Source organism: Myotis nattereri, assembly GCF_964212035.1.
Source record: "Myotis nattereri genome assembly, chromosome: 1".
NCBI lineage: Eukaryota > Metazoa > Chordata > Mammalia > Chiroptera > Vespertilionidae > Myotis > Myotis nattereri.
In genome coordinates this window covers 60,497,060-60,517,282 of record NC_138075.1, presented here as the reverse complement: position 1 = coordinate 60,517,282, position 20,223 = coordinate 60,497,060, and the positions used below count along the sequence as shown (strand labels likewise).

At 40.7% G+C, this 20,223-nt stretch overlaps 1 protein-coding gene and 1 pseudogene across 4 annotated transcripts in view; one reads left to right on the top strand and one right to left on the bottom strand.

Annotated features, from left to right (window-relative positions):
• Positions 1–439: 439 nt before the first annotated feature.
• On the top strand, positions 440–1,964 carry LOC308517570 (small ribosomal subunit protein eS24-like; annotated as a pseudogene). Its single transcript has one exon. The product of its transcript is annotated as a small ribosomal subunit protein eS24-like (transcript).
• Positions 1,965–5,812: 3,848 nt separating this feature from the next.
• SECISBP2L (SECIS binding protein 2 like) overlaps positions 5,813–20,223 on the bottom strand; it is a 64,945-nt gene continuing 50,534 nt past the window's right edge. For all 3 annotated transcript variants that reach the window (XM_081088749.1, XM_081088748.1, XM_081088750.1), the window contains 2 exons: positions 16,602–16,821; positions 5,813–6,947 (listed from right to left, as the gene is read on the bottom strand). In XM_081088749.1, the coding sequence (XP_080944875.1) occupies positions 6,265–6,947; positions 16,602–16,821 (903 nt within the window). In that variant the 3' untranslated portion in view covers positions 5,813–6,264. The remainder of the gene's footprint in view (positions 6,948–16,601; positions 16,822–20,223) is intronic.

The following is a 20,223-nucleotide window of genomic DNA, read 5'->3' as shown; positions in this document are numbered from 1 at the left end:
ATTAACTACTTTAATTTTTTAAATATATACACCTAATCTTATTTTTAAAAAAATATATTTTATTGATTTTTTACAGAGAGGAAGGGAGAGGGATAGAGAGTTAGAAACAGCGACGAGAGAGAAACATCAATCAGCTGCCCGCTGCACACCCTCCACTGGGGATGTGTCTGCAACCAAGGTACATGCGCCTGACCGGAATTGAACCTGGGACCCTTCAGTCCGCAGGCCGACACTCTTCCACTGAGCCAAACCGGTCAGGGCCTAATCTTATTTTTTAAAATATATTTTTATTGATTTCAGAGAGAAAGAGAGAAACATCAATGAGACAGAATCATTGATTGACTGCCTCCTGCATGCCTTCTACCAGGGATCAAGCTGGCAACCCGGGCATGTGCCCTGACCAGGAATCAAACCGTGATCTCCTGTCCTCCCTGGCTGCTTGAAGACCAACCTTCATCATGAATGACACGGTAACTATCTGGACCAGGAAGTTCATGACCAACAGACTACTTCAGGGGAAGCGAATGGTCATTCATGTCCTTCACCCTGGGAAGGCAACAGTACCCAAGACAGAAATCCGGGAAAAACTAGCCAAAATGTCTAAGACCACACCTGATGTCATCTTTGTGTTTGGATTCAGAACCCACTTTGGTGGTGGCAAGACCACTGGCTTTGGCATGATTTATGATTCCTTGGATTACGCAAAGAAAAATGAACCCAAACACAGACTTGCAAGACATGGCCTATAGGAGAAGAAGAAGACCTCAAAAAACTAGAGAAAGGAACGCAAGAACAGAATGAAGACAGTCAGGGGGACTGCAAAGGCCAATGTTGGTGCTGGCAAAAAGTGAGCTGGAGATTGAACTACAGAAGGAGTAAAGACTCTTCGGCGACTTTATCTGTGATGGTTGTGCAGATTTTTCATGAGAGGATTAGTAAACTATAAACTTTAAAAAACCAAAAAAACCATGATCTCCTGGTTCATAGGCGGACGTTCAACCGTGAGTCACACTGGCCGGGCAACTGCTTTAATTTTAATTCATTATTCCATTCTCATGCTGAAGGTTTGCAAAGCAACGGAAAGTGCTCTAACTCAGGTAAACAGAGAAAAGTGAAAAGCGAAGACAACCTGGGGAATCTGTGCACACCTCACGTCCCTCTTCCCCTAGCAGGTAAGGGTGCACACACACTGCTTCAAATCAGAATTCCACCAAAGGAAGGCGAGGGTTCTTACCTATCCTTCTGGGTAACTCAAGGCCATGGCCAAGCCGGGGGTTTCTGAGATGAAACACTCATTCCCTCCACAGAAAACTATACCAGTCGAGGCTCCAGATTCACCGATTCACTGGATATAGACCATCAAGCTCGGCTGGTAGCTCCAAATTACATGCAACTCAGTATCTTACTTGCTCCAACCCTCTGCTTCCACACTAGAACCTTGGATACCGGTAGCCAGGTTACAGTCATGCAGTTACTCAACCCATTTCTGCAAGAGTAAATGTCTCTTTACTTGCCACAGGACTGCCAAATAATTAACTCAGCGTCAAAAAGATGTGGGGAGCGGAGTGGAGAGAACCACAGGGATTGAGACTAGTCCAGAATGGAAACATTCCCCCTTTCCAAGCCCCGCACTGTGGGAGCTCCAGCAGAGCATGCTTTGGGCCCTGCCAGCCACAGGCTGCCGGTAATACCTATTCTGTAATAAGCCGGGTGTCGAATATTTCATACATGTCAGAAGAATCCAAGGACATCAGAAACCAACTCAAGCTAAGATATTGCTAAAGTAATTTATAAATTTCAAATTGAACTGAACTACTTAACACATGATCTAAATGTCTTCTGACGGTGTGATCTTTCTAAAATGGCATACTTATGGGTGTGGCTCCTGAGTCCTCAGCTTAGACTTCAGACCTACGCACAAGTTACAGCAAAGCCCGTAGTTCAGGATTACTTCCCTTCCCATTCTCCCCATTAAAACAAATGATTAATAAATATTACATAGGAACTGCCTTTGACCATTTTCAGGTGCCATGCACACCCTCTTCTGGTCAGTTAGAAGAAAAACTGATCACTGTCAGAAAAGGAACTTTTAAGTGGTAGAAACGGTCAAAAAATGGGGAAATATTCTGATACAACTGAGGCATCCTGCCTTTCTTTCTGCGATCACCAAAAGTTAATTTCTTCTCATGATGAACATTAGTGACCCTACTATTTTCTGATAGATGAGTCTGTTCTTTTGTGATTCCCTACGTTTCATTGTGACACAGTGACAAGGTCTGGGGCTACTGTAGAGAGTGCTTAGGTGATGCTCAGAGAGTGAGGCACTCAGTTCAGCCTGGCACATTTCACACCCCCGGAGAGACTCGATGAAGTGGGGAAAGCACTGTTTGGTGTGCACATTCTGTGACACAACAAAGCAGTCAGTAACAGCATGGGCTTTGCCATGGACTGCGTTTGAATCCCAGTTCTACTATTTACCTGTGGGATCTTAGGTAAGATACTTAACGCCTCCATGACTGTTTCATCTAAAAAATGAGAAACAGTATCTCCACTAAGGGCTGTTGTGAGGATTAATGAGTGAATATTGGGAAGGGCTTAGGAGGAGTCTTCTAACACCATGATGGTCACTGGCTGGATGCCTAGGCTCTGCCAACCCAAGTGAAGGTTTTTACAAATGACACCTTTCTGCAGGTTTTACAACTTTCTTTGGCAAACCCATCAGGAAGTGATGAATTTCTTAAGTATCTATTCTGAAATGATAGATTGCATTTCAATAATAATTTTATTAGTTACAGAAGAATCTTCACTAGTATTTACATAGTGCAAAAAAAGCTGTTATTACCCCTAAAATGTGATATCACAATTATCCTTCATATAGCAAAAGAACTAACAACCCTTTTGTTATGATTCATACTAATTTTGCTAGTTTTTAATTAGAGCATTACAATTAAGACATTAAATTATAAATTCATGTGATATCTTTAGAAATTAAATTACAAAACAATACAAATACTTTTAAAGTGTGATGTGCCAACCAAGTTTAAAATTTATGATGAGGATTCAGATTTCAGATCAGGCAAACAGTTTGGTTGATTCTGTGATGTGTATAAAGGTTGGAAAAGGGAGGGAGAAGATGCCTATAAATAATTTCCCAGAAAAAAATTTTAAGTTAAAAAAAAAGTTTTTAAATGGATAAGTTAATGTTCTAACCTGTTGGCACAACACACAGAAAATACTTAAATGACAGGTTTTTTAAGCAAACAGCAGCTTTACAAACAGTAACACTTATTTATACATGTATTAAAGTAACGATGTGTTGAGATTTAAGTTTTATGTTAAAGAGAAGAAAAATGAATGTAGAGTTCACTACTCATTTGCACATTACAATTACCACCCTCCCCACCTCCCCCAGTTTATTAAGAAATCAGACAAGTACATTATTTGGATATTAATTTCTCAATATTTAAACTATGTAAATTCCTTTTGACTAATTCTTTTCCAAATACTGGAAGCATATAAAATACCATCTCTGCAAAAATGACCTCCAGTCAAAGCCTTTAAAAACTTTTCAATGTATAACAGATTATTTTTCCCATATTTAGTCAAAAGAAATATATTACATCATTTACAAATATATTTAAACCAAAACTTAAGCTAATATGAACATTTGTCTTTTTAGAAGTAATCTTCACAGTAAACAAAGCTACTGAAGCAGAAATCTAGTTTTGGGAGTGCAATTCATATTGTAATTCAGATACTTATATATTGAAGTAGAAATCTAATGTTAATTGTTGCCAGTAAAACCACCTCTGTACACTAAGAAAAAAAAATCACTTTATTTCTTGTGATGATAAACCCTTACTCAAGGTCTCCAAAGAGGCACTAACCCCAGATCCATAAAAAACCCACTTCCTTAATTTTCACACCTCCTCCTGTATATAATGTACACATCCCAGAATTTATCTAAAGGAAACAAATTATAAAGACATTATTAATATTTATTTAGCATAAGTTCAACATAACAACATTTCCTTTAATAAATGTGGGCTGTCCGCTAGAGGTGGCCTGTGTCATATAAAAAAGGCTGTGGTCCCTGGGGTTTGCTGGCAGAAGATGCTGCACGTGCAGGAGCGTCTATCAGACAAGGAATTAAACACGTCTAACGTCTACAGCAAAATGAAAAGTTATGAGTGTCCAAAGATTTCCTCAACCTCTCTTTTGATACAAATGTCAAAAATCTAAAATGAGAATTCTCATTCAGAAGAGATATAAAATATAAGAAACCTTTGAAAAGCCCTTACCATGATCAAGAGTTACTGAATCACTGACACCGAACAAAGGAAATTTACACCATTAAAAAGTATGAAAAGCTTTTAAGTTCGTTTTTAAGATTGTCAGTAGTTCAAAAACTCTATCATTTCTTTAAACCACCTAACACTTCCAAATGTGTAGGGACAGTAAGATCTGCCACATACAAATCCATGATTTTATTTCAGAGGCTTCATTCCTTACATGTTGTGTTCCTTTAAGTACTGGATACTTTGTGCTTAAGGAGTCTATTCTGGAGAAGTTTAGACAGGACAATAGAATAACATCCCCTTTTAGCACACTAATAAAGTTGACTGACTGACATTTTCTACATAGCAACGCTCTTCAACTTTCACAATTCATAAATACTAAATCATCAATCAAGAATCTGATCTCTCCAGTAATTAAATGCCAGCGTTATAAAACATTAAAACTAGCCCAGTAGTCCCAATGAGTTCAGTAAAGAATTGCCCAATTCTCTCCTCCTGCCTCTGTGAGGCAAAGCCCACCCTATAAAACCAGGGCAGGGAAAATACCCCTCCCTCCTTAGTTTTGTGCCTGCTTTTGGGAGCTTGTAAGCGTAAAGATGGGGTGTCTGTGCGCCTGTTGGTCAGTTGGGGGTGGGTTGGAGGGAAGACAGAAAATAGGTAATTTGTAATTCTCCCACCATTACATAAACTTGTCAAGGTCACCATTACCAGGTGGTGCCTGACTAGCAAATAAAACATTTAGCTCAGTATTTCTCCCAGCAGGTATACACATTCCTAGAGAAGGGCAGGGATAAATAATAATGATCAAGTATTAATACCTGTGTATAGCTGCATACTCTAAATCATCTGATAATTTCAGCACAATTAGAACAACTTGCTCTTCAAAACTTCCTCTTCCAAGCCTTGATTATCAGGATATACGTACTAAGTAATGTAAAGTTTCTCTCCCTGACCTCTTATCAGTAACTATGGTTAGTGTTACATGGCAAGTGCTTGAGGCTAGAGGCAAAATACATATATTTCAAAAAAGATGAAATGGTTTCTTACTCAGGACAAATTTGGATACCCCATCAAATCCCTATCTCAAAGTTAGAGTCCTGAATCAGAAGCATGCAAAAGAATACACCAGTATAAGACATTGTTTCTGAACCATTACCAATTAAAAGCTGCACTCATACAATCAGTTATTCAATATCAAAATTTGCCTAACTTTATGTAAATATGAGTATGTACAAAGGCATTCCTGAGGTAAGCAGCAAATCTGAGACAGAACCTGGAAGGTCCTATCATGGGTAACTTTTCACAATTAAATACAACATCTATCATCTTCCTATATGAGGCCAACTCTATCGTGCCAACCCACATACTGGAGGCTGTGTTAGCCCATCCCAACTTTGATCGGTTATTATGATCAGTGACTTCTGAAAAGAGCATTTGTGGACCAAAAACAGTTGCATCAATTCTTAACACAAAACACTTTGGGAACTAACTTATGCTCAGCTTCTGTTTTTTTTAAGTTTTCTAATTCTCCTGTCTTTTTTGAAGAAGCCCAAATATTTTGTCCAGACAGGTTAGAGTGAAAGAAGGGTAGTCTTGAAGCAAACATTGATAACTGCTCCTATCCTTAAAATCTTGATCTTTAACTTTCCAAATGACTCGCAATAAATATTTTAAATTTATTTTCTTCAAAACTTGTTCTTGTTCTTTTTTAAATCATTATTTTCTATAACAAAATAAGCTGAAACAATTCTGAATTTCCCACAGTTCTTAGAAAGACACTTAGATGCTAATTAAAAGCTAAGCTATAGATCATAACAAAACAAGTAAAAGACAGCTACAAAAATATTTCTGTCAGGAATTAAATACATATATTAAATATTGGACAGTGCAAAATGTTGAGATGAAGCATAAAAGATAATGGCTGTAACCCTTACACGGTTGGAGAGAGAGGCGGACATTTCCTGAGTTAGATGTCTGGGGGTGTATAATTAGAATCGGAGTGCTCGTTGTTCAGAGAGCTGCAGTTGCTGGGCTTCTGCTGCTCCGAGCTTGCTTGGTGGTCAGTAGTCCAGGCCTCACTGTCCATCCCTGGCTCCAGCACCTCAGGCACCTCTGCTTCCTCTTCCCCACTTTGCTCTGCATTGTCTTCCTCAGAACCATTAAGGGTTTTCCCAAGCTGAAGAGTTTCCATTGTTCTCTGGGTCTCAGAGACCCAAGACTCAATTCTACTATTGAGCTGTACTTCTACAGATATGGGTTCATGGGTATAATCCTCCTCCTCCTCCTCTTCTTCATCCTCCTCTTCTTCAAGCATGCCAGGTACAAGAGTGCTGGTGGTGCTGGTGATGGAGGAATTCAAAATATCCCGGCAACTACCATCCAGAGAGCCGGTCTCGGTACTCTGCTGCGAGGCCCATTCCAGGTCATCCGGCTTCACTTCCTCTTTCTCACTCACTGCTGATTTCCCAGGGTTTGCAGCTGAGGTAGTACTGCCTGTGGCCACTAAAGATGGCTGCTTACCAACAGGGGCTGTGTCAAATGGAAGTTTACTGGATTTTTCAGATGTGCTGTGTCTACAGGAAACCTCTCTCTCATTTTCTGATGTTTCCAGTCCATCTGAAGTTTCCACCATGTTTCTCCAATTTGTTTCTGCAAATATCAAACAGATTTTTTAAAAACCAGAAGAATGTTTCAGAATTATGCAACCCATAAAAGAGGGAAGAACAAACTACAGAAATTTACTGGCTCACTACCTGATTGGAAAAATGAAAAACTTAGATTGTTCTAGTACTAGTTTAAATGTTATAAAGAGAAAACAATTCTCAAAAATGTGCATTTAAGATAAAAAACAAGGAGGTAAAAATAAGTATATTAATGCTTGAGAATGCAAAAGATCTTATACCAACAGGATCTCACTGATGCTCATATATAATGTTCATGTATTCATGAAAATCAATAAATTGCCCAACTTTTTTTTTTGGCCTTGAAGTGTACTAGGCTCAAGAATCCACAAGTCATAGATGGTGGAGCCAAGATGTCCAGCAGAAATAGTTCTGATTTGACTGGTTTTACCATGCTCCCTTAGCAAGTTACCTAAGAGCCGTCTTTTGGCCTATAATGGGATTAGGGTTTCCATTTATAAGCAAAGAAGCCACCCATGTATTTCTAACATGTGTGAAAATCTGTTTTATAATATACATGGCTTGGCTTACCAAGTGACTTTGAGAACCAAAAAAAAAGCATTATTATGTCTAATACAGTGGTGATAAATCTAGATTATTTTTAATGATGTCAGTTTGGAGCTAAAAATATACTAGGAATCAGAAGATAAAAGGACAGCTCTCCTACCTCTTTATTTTCTTTTATTTCCCAGTTTGTATTTTTTCATTTTATCTTTTTATTATTGAAGTATAACTGACATATAACATATTAGTTTCAGGTGTACAACATTACAATTTGATGTTTCTATAGACTGTAAAATGATCACCACAATAAGTATAGTTAACATCCATCACCGTAAATACTTAAAAAATTGTTTTTCTTGTGATGAGGGCTTATAAAATCTCTTAGCAACTTTCAAATATGCAATACAGTATTATTAACTATAGTCACCATGCTATAAATTACATCCCCATGACTTATTTTATACCTGGAAGTCTGTGTCTGTGGACCGCCTTTATACATTTTGCCAACCCTCAATCCACTTCTCTGGCAATCTCCAATCTGTTCTCTGTATCTATGAGCTTGGTGTTTGTATTTATTTTTTTAGATTCCACATATAAGTGAGAGCATACAGTATTTATCTTTTTCCATCTGACTTTTTTCACTTAGTATTATGCCCTCAAGGCCCATCCATGTTGTTGCCAATAGCAAGCTTTCATTCTTACATATGGCTGAATATTCCATTGTATAAATATACCACCTCTCCTTTAGCCATTCATCCAACGATGGGTGCTTAGGTTGTTTCCTTATCTTGGCTATGTAAAAAACGCTGCAATGAACATGGGGTTGCATATATCTTTTTGAGTTAATGTTTTCATTTTCTTTGGATAATTACCCCAGAAGTGAAATTGCTGGATATGACAGTTCTATCTTTAATATTTTGAAGCACCTCCATACTGTTTTCCATAGTGGCTTTACCAATTTACATTTCCACAAAGAGTACAAAGGATTCCCTTTGCTCTACATCTTCACTGACATAATTTTTTTTTTTGTCTTTTTGAAAACAGCCATTCTAACAAGTGTGAAGTGATCTCTCACTGTGGTTTTGATTTGCATTTTCCTGATTAGAGATGTTGAGCATCTTTTCATGCGTTTGCTGACCACCTGTATAGCTTCTTTAGAAAAACATCTATTCAGCTCCTCTACCCATTTTTTCATTGGATTGTGGTAGGTTTTTTTTTGTTTTTTTTTTACTATTGAGTTGTATGAGTTCTTGATATTTTAAAAATATTAATCCCTTATTAGACATATGATTTGCAAGTATTTTCTCCCATTCAGTAGGTGGTTGGTTTCCTTTGTTCTGTCTGCAGATTTTTAGTTTGACGTAGTTCCACTTATTTTTGTGGGTTTCTTAAAAATAAAAATCCCCTTCTATCTGCATTATAGCTGCTATACATTTTAAAGGTATAACAATCAAGCTATAATGATAAAGCAAGACTGTTTATCCTATATAATAAAAGCCTAATATGCTGAGTGTCTGATGGTTTGACTGTTCGACCATTTGACCAGTTGCTATGACATGCATTGACCACCAGGGGGCAGATACTCCGACTGGTAGGTTATCTTGCTGCTAGGATTCGACTGATCGGGACTGGGCGAGAAGGGCCGGACACGCCTGGGAGCCCTCCTGTGGTCCCTCCCCAGCCCCAATTGTGCACCAGTGGGGTCCCTCGGCCTGGCCTGTGCCCTCTTGCAATCCAAGATCCCTCAGGGTATGTTGAAGAGCTGGTTTCAGCCTGATCCCTGCAGGCAAGGCTGAGGAACCCCACAAGGGCATGAATTCATGCACCGGGCCTCTAGTATTAATATATTCAACTTGATTGTCACCTATCAACTGTATAATATAGACCATATTTTCAGTACTTGAAATCAGGGTACATGGTTTGGAACATCCTTTTCTGCAGCTCCTTCAAAGTATAAAACAGGTCCTTTCCACTCTCACTCCTACCTCATGAAAAACAACTCCTCCTTCTCCTCTTGTTATAGTCTCATTCTCAGTTAGTAACATTATCTTTTTCATGGTCTCAAAGCAGAAGAAATCTTACAGTAATCCTTCATCCTATCTTTCTCCCTTATGACATGCCTTTATTCCACTGAATTCATAACTGTACCATGTCACTTCTAACTCAAAAACTACTCAACTTGGTCACTACTGCCTCAGCTTACACCTTCTTTACCTAGCTGTATATCTGTAATATCTTCCCAATTGGTTTTGTGAATTGGTCACATCAATGTTTACTGGGCCTTCTATTATCCTGATAATCCAAACTCCTTAGCTTGCTGTAGCCAAGCCCTTCATGTGTGACCCTTATCTATCTTTCTGGTCCCATTCATTCTAACCCCCAGCCATGCATTCCACCCTCAGGATCACACTGATTTTTCACTGCTCCCAGAAGTCATACTCTATTTGCATAAGCTGTTCTTTCTGTATGGGATGTGTTTCCTCCTTTACCTTTCAGATTCCTCCTCCCTCCTCCTTGATAACCATCTAAAATGTCAGATCCTTTGTGAAGCCTTTCCTGACTCTCCTAAGAAAGACAGTCAGTTATAACCTGAATTCCAACAATACTTTCTGCATATATAGTTCAAAGCACTTGTTTTGTGCTTGCTGTTTACCCCTCCCTCCCTTCTTATTCCCACTCTTGCTCATCTCTGTGTGTCCCTATGGTTGGCATATAGTAAGTGCTGAGGGGGCTAACCCTATTAAATAAAAATTTTCATGTATACATTATGCAAAAACAAACTTTAAAAAGGCATAACATTTTTTAAAAAAATACATTTCATTGATTTTTTACAGAGAGGAAGGGAGAGGGATAGAGAGCCAGAAACATCGATGAGAGAGAAGCATCGATCAGCTGCCTCCTGCACACCCCCCACTGGGGATGTGCCTGCAACCAAGACCTTGACCAGAATTGAACCCGGGACTCTTCAGTCCCCAGGCCGACGCTCTATCCAGTGAGCCAAACCAGCCAGGGCAAGGCATAACATTTTTTAAAACTTCAATTGCATATTTACATTTCCTTCCAACAATTTTTTTCTCCTTCAAAAGTACTACAAGAATTCACTTGGGGTCTTGGAAAAGTCCTATCTCCCCCATGACAATGAGTCAAGGAATAGGAGAAAGGAAAGAGGTCAGTAGATGGAGCAGAGCTGACCTCTCTGAAGACTTAGTCTTGGGCATTCACCTACTAAGTAGGTGAGCTGAAAGCCACCTTTGAAAAGCAAAGGGAGATAGATCTGGAAGCAGAGACAAGGAACTCTGCAATTAGCCATCAAGTGTCTTGTCACAATGATCAAAGAGCTATTGAGATCACATATCCACAGGGCCTCCCTAGGCTCTCTCCCACTTTAAAGTAATAGGTGAAGGTTGATCAATAACTGATGAGCATACAAACACATGAACACAACAGGAGAAACACAGCAGGTGTAAAAGTGCTGCCAGAAGAGATCTGATTGGAGGATGGCGGTGGGGGAGCGAAGGAGTGCTGAATGCAGGCAATCTAAAGCCAGAACAGAAGAGACAGGCATCCCCTTTTGAAGAAGAAAGTTAAAGGAAGGATCAAAGATCCCAACAAACCTGGAAATAGTACTGACCCAACTCTACCCTGCTTAAAAACTGTTTATTTTAGCAGAACTTATTCAATAAAGCTCTTCTTTGCCTTTTAACCCCTTCTATGCTTTTCTGTTTCTGTTTACTGGTTCTTTGTGAAATTATCTTTTTAAACACTTTCAAGTCACTAGTGGGTTTGTCAGAGGATAAAGTGTGTGTATTTATCCCTTCAGTCAGCACACACAAGGAAGCTGTCTGTCTGATATAGATTTTTATAGTAGAGGAACAAACAAATGAATTCAAGAGCCTACAGAGGAAGAGGTGGTGGCAGAGGATGAGCAAGAAACTCAGGAGGGATGGACTAGACATTGAGGTTGTCCTCTCTCATAACTGCTTGCTGAACACTTACTGTTTGGTCCTACTGAGAATTCATTCAACAGGCAGGACATATACATCACAGTGGCTAATAGTACAGGTTCCAGAGCAAGACTTACTTTAACAAGTTATTTACCTCTCTTTGTCTTAGCTTCCTCATCTATAAATTGCAACGCAGCCCTAGCCAGTGTGGCTCAGTTGGTTGGAGCATTGTTCTACACCAAAAGGTGGCAGGTCCAATACCTAGTCAGGGCACAGGACCTAGTCAGGGCACATACCCAGGTTTTGGGTTCGATCCCTGGTCAGAGCGTATGCAGGAGGCAGCGGATTGATGTTTCTTTCACCTTGATATTTCTGTTTTTCTCTATATATACTTTCCCTTCCTTTCTCTTAAAAATAAAATAAAAATAAAAAATTCCAGGACAGTATTTCTTATCTCACAGGGTTGTTCAGAGGATTAAATACCTTAATGAATGGAAAGTGCTGACAAAATGCCTAGCATATAGTGAGAATTCAGTAAGTGAGTTATATATCAACTGCCCATTATGTACCAAGTCCCCATTCTCAAAAACTTACATCTTAGTTGGGATTTATGTCTGAAACTATTTGTTTCATGTAAGTATGATAGAATTGACACTCAGCTCAGGTGGAAGAAAAATATACGCAAGGAAAATAAGGTGTGCACAAAGGACACTAAGACTGGACTATCACAGAAGCCTTTCTATTCTACCCAGTGATTAGTATCCTTTCTCATATTTGTTTTTACTTTAAACCATGTAAATCAAAAGAAAACATTTTAGAAATATTGCACCAGGATAACATGGAAGATTCTGTTTTCTACCCAACAGTCATTAGCCATTCTGGTTAACAGAACTAAATTTGAGATGTACTTGAACCCATTCCCAGGGGATGAATTAAAATAGTTTTTATACCATCAGTTATCCCATTCCCCTTTGCCAAATATTCTCTTGCCCAAGTCTCCCTTTCATGCAGCTAAAAGTAATCACATGATCAGCTCTAGTCAAATAAAACAAAAGGGGAAGTCTTCTGAAACTCTTTCTTCGCTGATAAAAGGAGCACACTCACTGAACCTCCTGCTTTTGACTACAGCTATGACGCCTAGAGCCACAGCAGCTCTTTTTAAACAAGAGATGATACGCATAAGAGGAAGCCACAGACTGAGAAGGAAAGAACAGAAGGAGGGGAAGAGCTAGGACAGTGATGACACTGTGAAATAACCAAATATCCTAACTTCTTAGGCCACATTAGTGGGTTTTGTGTTTGTTGCTGATGCTTCCGAAACAGAGAGAATACTTTATGCTTTGTTCTCAAAGTTGTTATGATTACTTTCACTTAACTTTAACCAGTTAACTGCTATGTGTCCAAACAGAAACCATCCCCACATGCCACAATATTTTGAATTTAATTTAAAAAATCAATTTGCAGTGAATATTACAAAAATAAATATATTATTCACAATTTGGGTGTTCTTGAATATTTTCAGTTGAAAATTCTCACAAAAAAATGATTTTAAAGCATTATAGATGTCTATGGCGTACAAAGGGGTAAGGCTCTAAATCTATTCTTGGGATTCAACCATTAGTTCACAGAATTTTCACTTGGAATGGAATTTTATAGATGATCAGATAAAACCCTCCTCATTTTACTGAAAATAAATCTCTAAGGCCTAGAAATCAATAAATTGGGCCTAAATCCCCCAGGCAGAGAGTAAAAAAGCCAAAGTTTCCATCATTAAACACCTTAAATTATGCACCCAAATGAAGATTACTGTTGTTTGCCCAGACCCATAGCTTTATGAATTTATCTTACAGTTTGCCTTTGAGATCTGGCGTATGACTATATAGTGACCTCATTTTAACTGTTGGAACTTATCTTGTTTATTTTTAACTAGAGGCCCGGTGCACAAAAATTTGTGCACTCCGGGGTGGTGGTGGTGGTGGGGGGGGGTCCCTCAGCCCAGCCTGTGGCCTCTCGCAGTCTGGGACCCCTCGGGAGATAACGACCTGCTGGCTTAGGCCTGCTCCCGGGTGGCAGAGGGCAGGCCCAATCCCCAGGTGCAGCCCCTGGTCGGGCTCAGAGCAGGGCCGACTGGGGAGTTGGGGCACTGCCCCCTGTCATGCACAGAGCAGGGCGGATTGGGAGGTTGTGATGCCACCCTCAGTCACGCTCAGGGTAAGGGCCAATTGGGGGGTTGGGGCACCGCCCCGTCATACTCAAGGCAGGGTCAATGGGGAGGTTGCGGCGCCACCCCGTCACGCACAGAGCAGGGCCAATCAGGGGGGTTGGGAGCTCCCCCCTGTCACTCACAGAGTAGGGCCGATAGGGGAGTTGGGGCAACACCCCCTGTCACACACAGAGCAGGGCGGATCAGGGGGTTGGGGCGCTGCCCTCTATCACCCACAGAGTAGGGCCGATCAGGGGGTTGGGGCGCCGCCTCTGTCACACTCAGGGCAGGGCCGATGGGGAGGTTATGGCTCTACCCCATCACACACAGAGCAGGGCCCATGGGGGGTTGGGGAGCCGCCGTCTATCACCCACAGAGCAGGGCCGATCCGGGGGTTGGGGCGCTGCCACTGTCACACTCAGGGCAGGGCCGATGGGGAGGTTATGGCTCTACCCCGTCACACACAGAGCAGGGCACGTGGGGGGAGGGGGGTTGGGGCGCCGCACCCTGTCACACACAGAGCAGGGCGGATAGGGAGGTTGTGGCCCTGCCCCCTGTAACACACAGAGCCGCAGGGTGATCAGGGGGTTTGGGCGCTGCCCCCTGTCACGCTGATCCTGGTGCCAGGAGGATTCGCGGCTTCTCTGATCCTGGTGCTGGGAGGCATATTACCCTTTTACTATATAGGTTAGAGGCCTGGTGCACAGGTGGGGGCCGGCTGGTTTGCCCTGAAGGGTGTCCTGGATCAGGTTGGGGGTCCCCACTGGGGTGCCTGGCCAGTCTGGGTGAGGGGATGATGGCTGTTTGCAGCTGGTCACACCCTTCAGGGTGGGGGTCCCCACTGGGGTGCCTGGCCAGTCTGGGTGAGGGGCTGAGGGCTGTTTTCAGGCTGGCAGGTGACTGAAGCTCCCAACCGCTCCTTTTTTTCTTTTTTTTTTTATTCTGGGCCAGCTTTAGCTCTCAGGCTTGGCTCCAGCTCTTAGGCCTCCGCTGCTAAAAGCAGGTTTCTGGCCTTTGTTTACCTTCTGTATTTGAAACAATGTTGCGATCCTGCTGGCTGAAGCCCGGGACTAAAGCAGGTTTCTGGGGTTTTGTTTAGCTTCTATATTTGTAACATAGTTGCTTAGAGTTGCAGCTCAGAGGCCAGCAGCAGCAGGCGGGGAACGTTGGAGTCCTCCGTCACTGAAGCAAGCAAGCCTCATGTTCGTTTCCAGCTGCCTGGCTGTCGGCCACCATCTTGGTTGGCAGTTAATTTGCATATTGCCCTGATCAGCCAACGGGAAGGGTAGCGGTCGTACGCTAATTACCGTGTTTCTCTTTTATTAGATAGGAGGATTAATATCACTCCAGCCAAAGAAATATATCTACCTCTATACCAGTACCTACCATCCTTGACCAAAAGTTTCCTAAAGGCCCACAATCTTGATATATAGTCTTCGGGATGCAATGCTGTCAAAAGTATTCCAAACATTTAACTATAATAACAGAGAGACCAGGAAAAAGTGTGAGAAGAAAGGAAGAAAACCACTCAGTTTTCTACTTGTTAAATTTTAGGTGGCAACCGCCTATTTGGTAAATTTTCAGATAAACAGATTAAAAAGAGAAAAGAGAAATGACAAAAAGCCAAGTTGAAGGAGATGGCTATACTATTTAAAAAAAAAAAGAATACGTGAAAAAAGTCAGAAACTAGATCAAGAAAGTAGAAAATTTAAGTGTTCAAAATGTGATAGAACTGAGTATTACAGTCCAAAGGCAAGGAAACTACTAAGATGTAGAGTACAGTAAATAATATGACTTTAAACATCACACATAAATGTTTTTTAGTCTCTATATCTTTTTGACTGCAATAAGATTTAACTCAAAACAAATGCCATTTGGCTAGGTTTTATAACATTAGACTGAACAGTTAGTATTCCGGTCTCTTGTTTACTTAGTAAATATAACATTTTAATAAATGAGCATAAAGTAATAGAATAACACATCCCAGAATTTACTAAGTTATAGGTCACAAGTAAGGTGCATTTTGCTTTTTTTTTTTTAAAATACATTTTATTGATTTTTCACAGAGAGGAAGGGAGAGAGATAAAAAGTCAGAAACATCGATGAGAGAGAAACATCGATCAGCTGCCTCCCGCACATCTCCCACTGGGGATGCGCCCGCAACCCAGGTACATGCCCTTGACCGGAATCGAACCTCGGACCTTTCAGTCCGCAGGCCGACGCTCTATCCACTGAGCCAAACCGGTTTTGGCGCATTTTGCTTTTAAAATCCTTTTAGTATTTTTCTTTTTTAAGACTATGGAAAATGACTAAATTTCAGGGACTCATGGAAAGCATCAGCCCCAAATTGTCTCCAAATTTTTAAATTTATTTTTATTGATTTCAGAGAGGAAAGAAGAGGGAGAGAAATAGAAACATCAATGATCAGAAAGAATCATTGATCAGCTGCCGCCTGCATGCCTCCTAATGGGGACTGAGCCCACAACTCGGGCAGGTGCCCTGACTGGGATTTGAACTGTGACCTCCTGGTTCATAGTATGACACTCCACCACACCAGCAGGGCAGTCTCCTAGTTTTTAATGGCTGTGTTTACTGTGATCTTTTTAAGCCAAAATTTTAAGCAAAATTTGAATAATCACGAAGATAAAAACAAAGATAGCATGGAAAATCATTTTCCAATTATCTTAATCAAAAAATAATTTCAAAATTTAAGTCATGTTAAGCTAGTCAGAGAAAGATAAGTATCACATGATCTCACTCATATGTGGAATGAACAAAATAAAGTGATGAACAAAATAGATCCAGAGACACAGAAGCATGGACTACGGAATCTCAGAGGGAAGGTGGGTGGAGGGGGTGTGGAGTAGAGAAGGTCAATTGGGGGGGTGAGGAGACATCTGTAATACTTTCAACAACAAAGGATAAATTTAAAAAAATTTTAAGTCATTTTTCATGATATGCAAGAACTTACCATATTCCTTTTCATTTACTTCAGAGATGGGCTCAGAAATAACACTGCAGAAGGAAATGGCACTTGCTGCTGAGGGATTCCGGGAATGCCCCATGTGGTGTGGCACCTTCTTCACGTTCTTTAAGGCTTCCTCCGCCTGCTCTTGCTCCATTGCTGCAACCATATCCTTATAGGCTTTCCTGGCTTCCTCAGTGAGTTCTACTAACTTATTAAACAGGCTCTAAAAAGAAAGAGATTTTGACTAGTCCATTTTTTTTGTTATACTTTCTATTCCTATTACTAACAATAAATCTCCACCGTTTCAAAGTCAGATCCACTTTCAATCAGTATGCCAACCAGAGGACCTTAAAAAACACTTTGTAACTAACATATATTGTTTATTTAATTGTCACAAGACTGAGGAAATTTCCTGATTCAATACTAGTCACTACATGTGATATATTAAAAGTTCTTATAGAGTTTATCAATCAACAGCTGCACGCTTTAGCACCTGGCACTATAGTGGGTACAAAGACCACTGGAACACCACTCTGCTCTCAAGAAACCTTCCATGTGGCTAGAAGGAGAAAACAGATGACAGCTATGATTCAAGGCAAAATATTATAACTACCTTAACATGTACGAAGTGTTCTGGCCTTTGGAGAAAATATCAAATCTAACTGTTGGGCATCAGTGAAAAATTCACGAAGTAATGATGTGTGATATAAGCCTTGAAAAATATGCCTAGGTAAAATTTTGAGAGATGGAGAGAGTGCATTCTTACTCATGCAGGTAAAATCTAATCTAATAAAAAAGAAACATGCAAATTGACTGCACCTCCACTATGCCCCAAGCCATGCCCACCAGCCAATCAGAGCGACTATATGCAAATAAACCCATCCAAGATGGCGGCCAGCAGCCATGGAGCTGGAGCAAGCAGGAGGCTTGGTTGCCCCAGCGATGGAGGAAGCCAAGTTTCCCGCCTGCCCTGGACGGCTGTGGCCTCCGCTCAAGGCAACAAAGTTTCAATTATAGAAGATAAATAAATCCCAGATACTGCTTCCAGCCAGCCTCCACTGGGAGCTTGGGTGGCTGGGGGCCGTGGCCAGCCTGCAAACAGCCCTCACCCCCTCATCCAGGCTGGCAAGGCACCCCAGTGGGGACCCCCACCCTGATCCGGGACACCCTTCAGGGCAAACCAGCTGGCCCCCACCCATGCACCAGGCCTCTATCCTATATAGTAAAAGGGTATTATATATGCAAATTGACCCTAACAGTAGAACGACTGGGAATGACTGGTCACTATGACACACACTGACCACCAGGGGGCAGACGCTCAATGCAAGAGCTGTCCCCTGGTGGTCAGTGCACTCCCACAGGGGGAGCTCTGCTCAGTCACAAGCCAGGCTGACGGCTGCCAGTATAGCAGTGGCGGTGGGAGCCTCTCCTGCCTCCTCAGCAGCGCTAAGGACATCCAACTGCAGCTTAGGCCTGCTCTCTGCTGACAAGTGGACATCCCCCGAGGGCTCCCAGGCTGCCAGAGGGATGTCTGACTGCCAGCTTAGGCCCGGTCCCCTGGGGAGTGGGCCTAAGCCAGCAGGTGGTCATCCCCCGAGGGGTTCCAGACTGCGAGAGGGCACAGGCCAGGCTGAGGGACGCCCCCCCCCCCCCGAGTGCACAAATTTTTGTGCACCAGGCCTCTAGTAATGAATAAAGATACATAGAAGAGTACAAGGAATGGCCCAGCCGGCTTAGTGGTTGAGCGTCAACCTGTGAACCAGGAGGTCACTGTTCGATTCCCATCAGGGCACATGCATATTTTTTTTTAAAAAAGAAAGAAACCATTAAAAAAAAAAAAAAAAAGAAAAGTGCAAGAAATGGCCCTGGCCAGAGCAGCTCAGTTGGTTAGAGTGTTGTCCTGTACACCAAAAGGTGGTGTGTTCGATTCTTGGTCAGGGCACATACCCAGGTTATGAGTTAGGGTATGTATAGGAAGCAACCGATCAATGTTTCTCTCTTACTCTAAGATAGATGGACATATATATATATCCTGAAAGTAGAATGTGGAGCTAAATAACCAGAAGTTCTCCTATCAGTGAAACAGAAAAGAACATGAATGGAATTAATAATTAGAGTGAAACAGTAGGTGACAGAGCATGTTCCTGTTAAAAAAAATGGCAAAACTCACATAAGCATTAAAGTTGTACTTCAATATTCATGAAGTCCAATAATGTCCAAAAGAAAAATGAAGTTTCCACAGCTACCAGAAAGACAATTACTTTTAGTAGTTCTTACATCATAATTCAATAAGTTTCTGCTCTGTTTAATGTCTTGATTTAGTATCACAAGACAACCCCCCACACAGCAAAATTTTTTCCTAAGTTATTATCATTTAAGTATAAACCATAACAAAATGAAAGAAAGCATAGCAAAAGCATGATATTGTTATGAAATAATATATCTTTGAAAATTAAACGTGTGAAAGATAAACATAAGGAGCATGCTTCACTCAGCTGATGTTTAAACTGTTTAAAGTAGCAGGTACAATAAACGCTGCTGCTGTGTTGATTTTTTTTTTAAAGACAAGAAGAGACCAGATCATGGAAAGCGTTTTTTGTACTTACTTGTTTTGTTTTTTGTTTGGGGTTTTTAAAGAAATTTTTTTAAACAAAATTTTTATTGATTTCAGAGAGGAAGGGAGAGGGAGAGATAGAAACATCAATGATGAGAGAGAATCATTGATCGGCTGCCTCCTGCATGTCCCCTACTGGGGATCGAGCCTGTAACCCGGGCATGCGCCCTTGACCAGAACTGAACACAGGACCCTTCAGTCTACAGGCTGATGCTCTATCCACTGAGCCAAACCAGGGAGGGCTATATTGATTTTTTAAGAGGGTGGGTGCTAATTACTAATAATATGAAAAATATATTCAGGGTTTATTTATTCTATAAAAGGAGGGAGGATGTATTACTAAAAACAGCCCCTATGTGTTACATGTAACAGACTTCATAAATATTTGTTTGCAATGTTTAACAAATCATGCATTTAAGTGAAGCCACCAAAAAGAAAATACGCACATGGATATGTGATTTTGAGATTAACACTGGTTTTAAATATAAATAAAACATAAACATTGTTGGGAATAAAAGAAAATAAAGTTAAAGAGAAAAGCTATCAGGGAATAAAGGCCTTGAATGTCAGTGTAAGGACATGAAGCTTAATTCAAAGGTTGGTTTTATCAGATGGTAAGAATAACTTCAGTGTGCTACGTTACTGTGAATGGATACACCGGATAATATATCAATATTTCCTTTATCTCCATATTAAAGTTGTCTTGGTTTAAACAATAAGTCACCTACCTCAAAACAGCAGATGGCAAGTAAACCAATGTACAAACAAAACTGGCAAGCATTTTGTAATATAAAACCATACAAATAACCTAATATATATAATTCAGTAATATACCAATATAATTAGAAATAAACATGTAAACTTTTCCTGACCTTGATCCCAGTATGTTTTTATCAGGTGGCTTTATATATGACCCTTCTTTTCCATTTATTACCTAAATGTTCACATATCACTTAAGATAGCAGGCAGATATACTTTACCACACAATTTTTAAACAAGCATTTATTGCCT